An 11,087-nucleotide genomic window follows, 5' to 3' on the forward strand; every position below is an offset into this window, starting at 1 on the left:
ATTGCATCGATAGTTAATAATTTTTACTTCTTCTAATTTTTATACAACAAATCCTCTAATTGTTAAATGTACTATATTAATATTTTCATAATTATTTTTAAAATGATGTACCTCTTAAAACATAAATACAGATTTAACTTAATATATTTAATAACAAATCGTTTTTAAAATGTTACTTTATATCAACGTTTGAAACAATATTTTAAATTCGATAAACTATTAAAATAACCACTTTTGTTTACCTCAACTTATATTTGAAATGTTACGTTTTAGTCACTTACGTTATCATGTTATAACATTTTAGTTATTGAGTCATTAATTATCATTAACGATGTAACGGTAAGTTGCAGTGGTATGTTAAATCATCATTTCAACAAAAATTTTATGTGTTAGAGTTTGCTTGCAAGTCAAGTTAAACAAAAAATATATTTTCTTTCTAGAAGATTTAGTATTTATTAGTATAATATATTTAGCATTTATTAGTATAGTTTATTTGACTTACTAATTTAGCCTATAAATAGGCTCTTTTACAATCTTAGAAATGACACCCATTAGATTAGAACTCATAACACATTCAGAGAATTTTGTATTTACGTTTTGAGGGTTCTTTGTTTTTCGGGTTTTCGGGTTTAGTTTTATCTCCATCTTTTGTACTCTTCATTCTTTTGTCATTATAGTAAAATTATCTTTGCCTGTGGTTTTTTTTATCCTCTTTGGAGAAGTTTTTCCACGTTAAATTTGTGTGTTCATCTTCTCAATTTCTTCTGCTATTTTTACTTGTTTGTTGCTTAATCGGGACGATCCTAACAAGTGGCATCAAAGCTAGTTCAATTTTCATAGATCAACCCGTTCAGATATGGCAGCAACAAGGTTTGAAATTGAGAAGTTCGATGGTGAGACAAATTTCAATTTGTGGCAAGTTCGGATGATGGCAATTCTAGTTCAAAACGGCTTGAAAAAGGTTGTTACAGGGAAAAAGCCTGAGAATCTAAATCAAACAGAATGGGAAGAGCTTGATGAAAAGGCCTTATCTGCAATCCAATTGTGCCTCGCAAATACAATATTGCAGGAGGTATTGATGGAGAAGACCTCATTCGCCTTGTGGAAAAGGTTAGAAACTCTTTATGCGACTAAGTCTCTGGCTAACCGTTTAGTGTTGAAACAACGTCTATTTACGTTTCGCATAAACGAAGGTGAGCTTCTTAGAGATCACATCAGTCAATTTATTACACTTTTAAATGATTTAAAGAACGTTGAGGTTCATATTGACGATGAAGATCAAGCTATGCTATTATTGTGCTCTTTACCCTCTTCATACAAGTCTTTCAAGGAGACCCTGATTTATGGCAAAGACAAAGTCTCATTCGAAGATGTAAAGGGTCATTTGTTGAGTAGAGACAAACTCGACAATGAGTTTGGTTTGAATAGCAAAGCAGATAGACAAACTTCCGTTTTGGTAGCATCAAAGAAACGAGACAAAATGTGTCGCTATTGTAAAAAGTTAGGTCACGTCAAAACAGATTGTTTTAAACTGCGAAATAAAAGAGCTGCTGAGAGTAACGAAGAAGATGTAGTTGGTGCTAATTTGGTCGATGAAGGCAGTGATGATTTCTTGTTAGTGTCAACGAGCGATAACTCCAAACTTACGTCTGAGTGGATCTTAGATTCAGGATGTTCTTTTCACATGTGTCCTAATAAAGAATGGTTCTCCACATACAGTTCAATTGAAGGTGGAGTTGTGCACATGGGAAACGATTCATCTAGTAAAATAATCGGTATTGGTACTGTTAAAATTAGGATACACGATGGGATGATTAGGACACTCTCAGATGTCAGGTATGTACCTGATTTACGAAAGAATCTCATCTACTTGAGTATTTTAGACTTGAAAGGATGCAGAATCAACATCGAGTCAAGTGACATTAAATTATCTCGTGGAGCTCTCGTTTTATTAAAAGGTAAAAGAACTGCAGTCTTTATATTCTGGAAGGTTCTATAGTGATCGGTGAAATCGGACGTCCCTCGTCCGTTACAGAGTCAAAGTCAACTCGTTTGGAGCGGAGGCAACTTGGTCATAAGAGGGAAAATGTATGACCGTTTGTTGAAGAGAGGTTCTCTTTTGGATGCGAGTTTTGAAAAGTTAGAACCGTGTTCGTGAAAATCGATCGGGTTAGTTTTGATTTGGCAGTGCATAAGTCGAAGGCTAGAAGTCTTCCAGCTTCTAAGCATAGATTCGACTCAGTTAATTCCCTGCATAGTTCAAGATAGGCCCATGGCGGGTTTTGGCAAAGATGGCGTTGAAAGAATTCGTGTCAAGGTGGAGATTGTTAGAGTTGTGTGACCCAAATTCTAAGAGATTGCTTGTAAGTCATGTTAAACAAAAAATATATTTTCTTTCTAGAAGATTTAGTATTTATTAGTATAATATATTTAGCATTTATTAGTTTAGTTTATTTGACTTACTAATTTAGCCTATAAATAGACTCTTTTACAATCTTAGAAATGACACCCATTAGATTAGAACTCATAACACATTCAGAGAATTTTGTATTTACATTTTGAGGGTTCTTTGTTTTTCGGGTTTTCGGGTTTAGTTTTTATCTCCATCTTTTGTACTCTTCATTCTTTTGCCATTGTAGTAAAATTATCTTTGCCCGTGGTTTTTTATCCTCTTTGGAGGGGTTTTTCCACGTTAAATTTGTGTGTTCATCTTCTCAATTTCTTCTGTTATTTTTACTTGCTTGTTGCTTAATCGGGACGATCCTAACATTATGTTAATTTCTACAATCAATTACGTATTTTTTCGTTTTGAGCAATTTAACTTTTTCTTTTATGTTTTTTTAACTTTTCTTTTTTTTCTTTTTTCTTTTTTTCATTCTCTTCTGCTTCTCCCTCTGTTTTTCTCCCTTCTCCATTTCTTTTAACATAATTTTTTTTATGTTTTCCATTTGTTAAAACGAGTCCCCATACTTTTATTTTTTTGAACAATTTATTTTTTTTCGAGTGAGGCAAGCTTGTGGACTAGTTTTAACAAATGAAAAATATAGAAAAACTATGTTAAAAGAAATTAAAATGGAGGAAAACAAAGGGAGAAGCAAAATAGAATGGAAAAGAAAAAAGGAAAATTAAAAGAACATAAAAGAAAAAATTAAATTGCTCAAAATGAAAAAAATATAGGGACCAATTGTAGAATTTAACCTAAAGTTTTCGTTTGAAATGATGATTGAACGTGCCACATCCATTACACCATTGACGACAATTAACAGTTCAGTGACTAAAATGTAATAACATAATAACGTAAGTGACTAAAACGTAACATTTCAAACATAAGCGAGTAAATGTAACATGAGGCAAACAAAAGTAACTATTTTGATAGTTTACCCTTTTAAATTTTACTTGTCAAGGGAAGAAAGATTCTTGATTATATTTTTGAAATATTTTACTGAAATTATTTGCATACATTTTAATTTTTATATTATATTTTAAAATTAAGTATATTTTTTAAGTTGTCTATATATTTAAATATTATTTCATCAATAATTTCAATTAATTTATCATTATTTAGTTGTAACAATTTTATAAAATATATGAGTATAGAAAACCAGTCATATGTGTATTTTAAAAATATTTATATTATTGGTTAAGCTCGTGATTGAGTTTGTGTCACAAGTTAATCGAACCCCAACTCGGTTAGGAAAATGAAAAAATATATTTTCGTATTTAAAATAATTTATATGGGTACTTTAGTCTTTTACTTGAAAAGGCAATCAAAATATGCATATTTTGAGATTTAAACCTAAACCAATTACATAATTAAAACCTTTAATTTATCACCCAACCAAAACTCTATTTTAAATTTTTATCCATTTTAATTTTATCATACTCTCTTTATTACCTCCATCGAAATCTTTTCAAGCTTTACTTGCTTGACCCTACACACCCATCTAAAGAATAGAGCAATGTAAGTGACAACTACGAGAAATAACTTCTGATTACCTTCAAAATATTGACATGCTCATAATTTGAGCATTTTAAAGGTTTCCCTTTGGTATTTCCTGGCCTGTCTACGAAATATCAGTGAGTCAGTCATCAGCCATTCAAAAGACATGCCATTCTCAAGGAAGTAGGTGCTTTTGGTTTTATAATATATATAGAGACAGAGAGAGAGAAAGGTCAAAATAAATAAAGGTAAATGTAAAAATAGAGCAATCTCATCTCCTCAAATTGTTAAATCTTTTTTACAGCCCTATATGTCAACCAATCTTACTGTCTCACCACTCACAAGTATCACAACAGTATTTACTACTCAAAGACCTACCTATTTGATTGTCTTCTCTCTTTCAATTAAAAACAACTCTTGCTTATTCAACATTTACTTTAGCACTAGCAGCCTCCATCAGCCCATTCCGTATCTGCTCACCGATATCCCTAACATGACCGGGTCCATGGGGTATAAAAACAGTAGTGTTCTTTGAGGAGTTTCCGAGGTCTTTGATTGTATCAAAGTACTGTGTGATCATGATAAGATCCATCACTTCCTTGGCTGAGGTGCCTTCCACCTTGTGAGAGAAATTCAAAATGTTCTCCCTCAACCCATCCGTGATTGCCTGCCGCTGCCTGGCTACACCCACCCCGCCCAAGTACTTGGCTTCCGCTTCCGCTTCTGCTCTTTTAACTTGGAGAATCTTCTCAGCTTCCCCTTTGTACACACTGGCAAGCTGAAGTCTTTGAGCTGTAAAACAAAATCATAGCCAAGTTATGCATTTCTTCAAATTTCAGACAAATGGATCTCAAGAGTCCAAGAGTATTAGACTCGAGTTGGCATGGTCTTTGAGCTGTAAAACAAAATCATAGCCAAGTTATGCGTTTCTTCAAATTTCAGATAAATGGATCTAAAGAGTCCAAGAGTATTAGACTCAAGATTGCATGGTCACTGAATTTCTTTGCATCGTTTAATAGCTTAATTAGTGCCAAGAAGACAGACATGATTCTTACAGAAGCTGGAGTTTAGGTAGTAATTTCACAACATTAACAAAATTTTATATGCTTGTATCAGAAAGAGAGAGAACTAAAACAGATAGCTCAATAAAAGTGGGAACATCTTTAATTGGTACATGTCATTACCTGCATTTATCTCATTCATTGCTTTGCGTACAGAAGAATCAGGAATGATGTCAACCATCAGAATATGCTCAATGCTATATCCATATTCTCCCATAACCTGATACATAATTTCAGATTCTATATAATATATGATATGAATAGCCTCATAAAAGGTAGAGAAGAAGCACATAGATTGAGAAAAGGAAACCCAAATTTAGATGCATGCATAACCACTCTAGCGCAATTAGATAGAAAATGGTCATAATTTATCATGTATCATAAAAAAAGAATTGCTACTTTACAAGAAAATGAAAATGGCTGTTCCTCATGCATTCATGTTCTGGTAAAATGCAGGCCAAACAACAAGACCACAAAATAGTCCTAATCTCTCCTTTATTGCAAAGGAGAGAAAGTCCATTGCTTCACTTACCATCTACTATTGGGCACATCAAACTGAAAGCAACAAGTACACGACTGACGGTAAAAGTAACATGGAGGCCTCTATACTAGGGGTCAGATTGCATTTTGCCCCCTCTACTAAAAGAATTGGACAAATTAATCTCTATACGTTAAATCACAAGGGCAAATTGTTCCTTTCAGTTGAAAATTTCATTCATTTGTACTGATAAAAACTGGCATAGCTGACGGAATAACCAAAAAGTAACACATGACGTGCCATGTGTATCTGATACTGATGTACAAGGACCATTTTTTAACTGTAGAACTGGATGAAAGTTTTTACAGAAAGATCAGTTTGCTTTTTTATCCAATATATGTCGACTAATTTGCTCAAAATGCATGACTCTTAGTACAAGGACATCTATCGTACTTTTTTCAAGACTGACATATCAAAGTCTTCTTTGATTTACCAGCTCATCAGTTTCTACAACCAAAATTTATCTCTTTTATACATATACATGCTTATATAATCATTGGTCTTCTTTGGTCTACCCGTTAAACAGTTTTTACAACCAAATATATATGTATGTGAATGTATATATACATGTATGCCTTATGCACTTAATTTAAGCACTCTTGAGTAATTTGGTGCATAAGGATAAATGGTATAGCAAATGAATGAACTATACTACCTTCTCAATTTCCTCAAGCACAGCTTTAGCAACCTCACCCTTTTGTTCAAAGAGTTCATCCAAATCCATCCTTGGAACTAGAGCTCGAACCACTGCCACCAACAAGGGAAAAAAAATGAGACGAAATGGGATGCATAAATGGTTTTAGTTTACCAAAAAAGGAGCATAATATTATTGGCTGATACGCATAAAGAAAGCCAAAGAAAATGACCATCAAACACAAAAGCCTGGATCTGTTCTTTGGGATTTTGCAGCTCATAGAATGCATCATCAGCATGTCGTTTCATCACTCGGTACTGAATGGAGCAAACCAATTGAACAAAAACATTGTCCTACAAAATGTAACATTCTCATATTCATACTCATTGATCTTCAGCTAGTAGAGCAACAATATCAATGTAAATATTGTTCAAAATTGGGCGATTTCCCCGCAAAACAAGCACACACACACACACACACAAAAAAAAAAGAACTGATAAAATTCATATGATGAATTGATTAGAAATAGAGTAGCTAGGCATATTGATGGAAGGGGTTAATAAGGGAATTGACCTTGGTTTTGGTCTCGATGCGGACATCGAGAGAAGAGATTCGGGTAGAAAGGACGCCGGCGAGCCATTGACCGGCGCAGGGGTTAAATAAGTGAAGGCCAGGCTCCGCCAACTTCTCGAAACGACCCCACCTCTCCACCACGCCGATACTGGCCTGATCGACGCACGCAAAGAATATGCAAGACGTATTCCCCATTTTTTTTCTCGATCGATAATAAACAAAACGGATGAAACAAAAAAGAAAGAATTAAAATCAAATGAAAGAAGGCGGAATTCTTTGGTTCTTGATTACGAGTTAAGACGGTGACAAGTAGGAGATTCGGTGTGGACGGACGACGATAAGGATTTGGATTCTCGACTTCTCGTGTCGCCTGCTTGGTGGTGATTTTTTTTATTTTGAGAAAAAAAGTTGGTTTTAATTGGATTTGGATAGCATCCAGGGTTGCTTCTTGACGTAGGCGATTATCACCTTTTGCTTGACCCATTGCATTTTGAAGTACAGAAAAGACAAAATAGAAATAAAGTATATTTACTAAAACGCTCCATAATATGGAATGGTTATTATCTTCTGTTTTCGTACTCTGAAGATATCATACCAGAATATCTCACCAGACTCTGATCAAACAAGTAAATTTCACATGACTTTACCCAAAGTATCCCAGCAAACACAAAGAGCCATCATAAAGCTAGGGAGATGAATATAAAATTAAGGGTTTACAAAGTTACAACACTCATGACAATGAAAGCACAAAATATCCAAAAACTTAAAAAGCTTGACATGAAAATCCAGTTGAAACCGAGTCTACACGCCCAGATCTTGAACCACTGCTTCCATGGATGGTCTTTCTACAGGACACTCGTGAGTGCAATGCCAAGCAATTCTTGCAAGTTTAGCTGCTTCATTTTCCAAGTACCTACCATGGAGGTTTGAGTCTATAAAATCTTGGATTCTACAACATTCACCTCCAACTCGTACCAAGCTAGTCACATTTCGTTTCCCACAAAGGACTTGAAAAACCACGACCCCAAATGCATAAACATCACTCTTCTCGGTAAACCGGCCTGTACTAGTGTATTCAGGAGCTAAGTAACCCATAGCAGCACTGCCCTTGAGCGCTGCAAACACGATATCATTGGTAAGGAGGTTGTGCAAGCCCGAATCCGAGAGCAAAGGATTGAACTGATCATCGATGACCACTTTTTGAGCTGAAATGTTTTGGTGAACGAGGGCAGGTTTGTTTACTTCGTTACCATGCAAATATGCTATACCTTTGGCTATGCCTTTAACAGTGGAAACTCTTGTGGACCATTCCAAGACCTGTCCATTACCATCCTTGACATCAAGATAGCTTAGTAAATTCCCATTAGGGACAAAATCATATATGAGAAAGCACTCTCCCCGGGCCTTTGAACAACAGAACCCTCTCAATCCCACTAAATTTTCATGCTTCAATGAAGCCAAAACATTCAGTCCCCTCAAGAACTCAGCGTCATCTGATTTGCAACTAGTTTTGCCGATGCTTTTAATCGCAATAGCTGATCCATCCCTTAGAAACCCTCTATAAGTTGCGGAAAAGTTACTCTTCCCCAATAAATTTAACTCCGAAAAGTACTGAGTAGCTGTCTCCACCTCTTCTAAGTTGAACCTAAAGCTCTCGGCAAAGCCATTGTAGTTCCTGCCATCAGCCAAAGGATCCCAACCATTAGCATACTCAAGGCTAATGAGTGGAGATCCGTTCTTCCTACTAAACCCCTTGGTTTGATTGGTGCTAAGGCGGTTTTCAGGAACTTCAGATAAGCTACTAAGCTTCTGTTTCTGGCGACGATATTGCATGAATGTGACGAGTCCTATAACTGATAATGCAACTATGACAACAATCAGAGCAACAAGAATAGGACCCCTTTGAGACTTTGATGGCTTCGAGCAGGGTTTTTGCTCACAAGGTAACTGAAGATTTGCCGTCTCCGGTATTTCTCTAGTAACACCAGCTGCCCCTGACCCATAAACCTCAGGTTTGCTTGGATTAATATGATCAGAATCATTACAAACTTTCAATGATGCAAAACCAGACCCACATAGACCCGGATTATTTTGAAACAAGAATCCATCATTCAGTCTCTTAAGAGCTACATCAAACCAAGAAGGGAAAAAAATCAAATGAAGTTCATTATTATTTTTCCATAAAGCCAAGCAGAATATAGTTATATATAATAAATAAATAAAAAAGATGAGTACCAAGAGGGACATTGCCAGAAAGTGAATTGTTCCGAATGTCTAGAACTTGAAGCAAAGGAGCATCAGCTAGTTTCAAAGGGATTGAACCAAAGAAACTATTGAAACTCAAATCAAGCCTTATTAATGTACCCAAATCCCCTAAACTTGCAGGGATTGCACCAGTAAGTTGATTGGACTGCAAGGCAAGTACATTAAGCTTCTTTAAAGATCCCAATTGTGTTGGTATGCTTCCTGTGAGCTGGTTATAACAGAGCTGCAACACTACACAGTATATTTGCAAAAGAAGGAAAAGGGAAAAAAAACCCAGTTAAGTGATTTTTGCTTAAAAACATAAAGACCCAAAATGGAAAATTTCTCATAATCCAAACACAGCAAGATTTGGAAAAAAAACCAATGGTAAATAGAAGAGAAAATTCAAATACAAGACCACTAACCCTTCAAGCTACCCAGTTCACCAATCTGAGGAGGAATCTGACCAGAGAGATTATTCATGTTGAGATATAAATCAGTGAGTAGAGTCAAGTTTGCTATTTCTTTAGGTATCTCCCCATACAAAGAGTTGTAATGCAAGTAAAGCCCTGTCAAGTGTTTAAGCTCAGCAATAGCAGGTGAGAGTTTGCCAGACAATCCTTTCCCTTGCAAAGAAATGTTGGCTATTTGGCCTTTCTCGTTACAGCATAAGCCTTCAAATGAACCATCACAAGGGTCACCATTAAAGGTCCATGAAGAGAGATACTTGTTCTCTGGGTCTAAACCAGCTTTGATTTCCATAACTACTTTGAGTTCAGTATTTGCACTGAAACAACACTGGGTTGTGAAGAGAATGAGGAAAAAGATGAGAGGTAGTCTGAAATCCATTGCTTTTGGTCTAAAAAAAAAAAAGAAGAAGAATGCTTCTGAATCTTCTTTTTTTTTTTTTTTCCTCAGTTCTCAAGTGAAGGAAGAGACAAAGATGCAGAGATGTGTCCATATATGCTTTGATTGCTTTCCTAAAGATTTGACAATTTAAAAACGCTTTGTACGATCTCAAAATAATTAAAATAATAAATAAAGTAACATGGTTTTAAATATTAAATAATAATACAACTACAGAAACTTTAATATGAATTAAAAAGAATGTGAGCCGTTGGATTTAATGAAGAGGAGGAAGAGACTTTGGTTGATCCTCAGACATTCTCCTAGTAAAGATATTTTCCCAAAAGGGGAAGCACCAATCTTTTGCTCTATAACAATGCTAATAATGTTTTATCTTTATTCATAACATTTTCATAACCAGGTACTACTAAAACTATTAATTTTCAGTTCAATTGTTCCGGTCAATTTTACTAAATAATTATTAGAAAATTATAATAAATAAATATCTATAAGATATAAGTAAAAATTTGAATTTACAAAAATTATTCAAGCCTACTCTTTTGATAAAAGAATCCGAATCTACCTACCGACTTATTTATTAAATGATTTTTAAAAATATCAACTTTATCCTTTATTAATTAATTAATATTCTATTTATTTTTATCTTAAATATTTATATTAAAATTTTAATTAAAAATATAAAAATCTAATTAGTTATAAAAATATTTTAATTATTACAAAATTAAGTTATAAATTGTATTATATTATAATATATTGATATGCTAAACATAATGTTTTTGTCATTAATAATTATAAAACATGATCAAATTAATAACTAAGATATGTTTAAACATATACCGAAATAAATCTATACATCCACAAATGGTGAAACATAACCTCTAATAAATATTAGATCGAGAACCCTTATATGGTTTACACAAATTGATATTTGAATTTTAGATATTAAAATTTCTATGGCATTAACCTTGCAATAACCTAAGACCTCATTAGCTATAATTTTTTTATCTTTTCTTTTATTATTTATTTATTGTTTTAATAATTTTTATGTAAATACATGTTAAATTTTTAAAATTTAATTTAATTATAATATAAATTTTTAGATGATTTTTTTCTTTTAATTTTTAAGTTTTAAGTTTTAATTAGTTTCTTTTTAATCCAAACCTTCTAAATTACATAACTAATTAATTTTACAAAAAAATAATTTAATAAATTCATCTCTAGGTTAATATA

The 11,087-nt window shown here is 33.7% G+C and overlaps 2 protein-coding genes across 2 annotated transcripts; both read right to left on the bottom strand.

The window, feature by feature from the left end:
- Positions 1 to 4,189: 4,189 nt before the first annotated feature.
- Positions 4,190 to 7,180, bottom strand: LOC105798717 (hypersensitive-induced response protein 4). Its single transcript, XM_012628906.2, has 5 exons — positions 6,747 to 7,180; positions 6,406 to 6,526; positions 6,195 to 6,286; positions 5,125 to 5,221; positions 4,190 to 4,732 (listed from the first exon to the last, which is right to left on the bottom strand). Exons 1-5 carry the CDS (start codon positions 6,939 to 6,941, stop codon positions 4,362 to 4,364), a joined length of 876 nt encoding a protein of 291 aa, XP_012484360.1. The 5' UTR covers positions 6,942 to 7,180; the 3' UTR covers positions 4,190 to 4,361.
- Positions 7,181 to 7,421: 241 nt separating this feature from the next.
- Positions 7,422 to 9,925, bottom strand: LOC105798716 (somatic embryogenesis receptor kinase 1). Its single transcript, XM_012628905.2, has 3 exons — positions 9,416 to 9,925; positions 8,982 to 9,242; positions 7,422 to 8,872 (listed from the first exon to the last, which is right to left on the bottom strand). The coding sequence occupies exons 1-3, from the start codon at positions 9,837 to 9,839 to the stop codon at positions 7,548 to 7,550; spliced, it is 2,010 nt and encodes a 669-aa protein (XP_012484359.1). The 5' UTR covers positions 9,840 to 9,925; the 3' UTR covers positions 7,422 to 7,547.
- Between the last annotated feature and the right edge of the window lie 1,162 nt (positions 9,926 to 11,087).

The sequence above is a fragment of the Gossypium raimondii genome, chromosome 9 (genome assembly GCF_025698545.1).
Source record: "Gossypium raimondii isolate GPD5lz chromosome 9, ASM2569854v1, whole genome shotgun sequence".
NCBI classification, from domain to species: Eukaryota; Viridiplantae; Streptophyta; class Magnoliopsida; order Malvales; family Malvaceae; genus Gossypium; species Gossypium raimondii.

Bases quoted from the DNA above. Each gene is read 5' to 3' on its own strand.
- LOC105798717 (XM_012628906.2), bottom strand. From the start codon at position 6,941: ATGGGGAATACGTCTTGCATATTCTTTGCGTGCGTCGATCAGGCCAGT. The intron at 6,527-6,746 runs GTCAATTCCCTT...TACATTTTGTAG, and splicing joins GCATCGAGACCAAAACCAAG to GACAATGTTTTTGTTCAATT. The intron at 5,222-6,194 runs GTAGTATAGTTC...ATTATGTATCAG, and splicing joins TGCTTGAGGAAATTGAGAAG to GTTATGGGAGAATATGGATA.
- LOC105798716 (XM_012628905.2), bottom strand. From the start codon at position 9,839: ATGGATTTCAGACTACCTCTCATCTTTTTCCTCATTCTCTTCACAACC. The intron at 9,243-9,415 runs GTTAGTGGTCTT...TATACTGTGTAG, and splicing joins TGAACTGGGTAGCTTGAAGG to TGTTGCAGCTCTGTTATAAC. The intron at 8,873-8,981 runs GTACTCATCTTT...GGTTTGATGTAG, and splicing joins TTCTGGCAATGTCCCTCTTG to CTCTTAAGAGACTGAATGAT.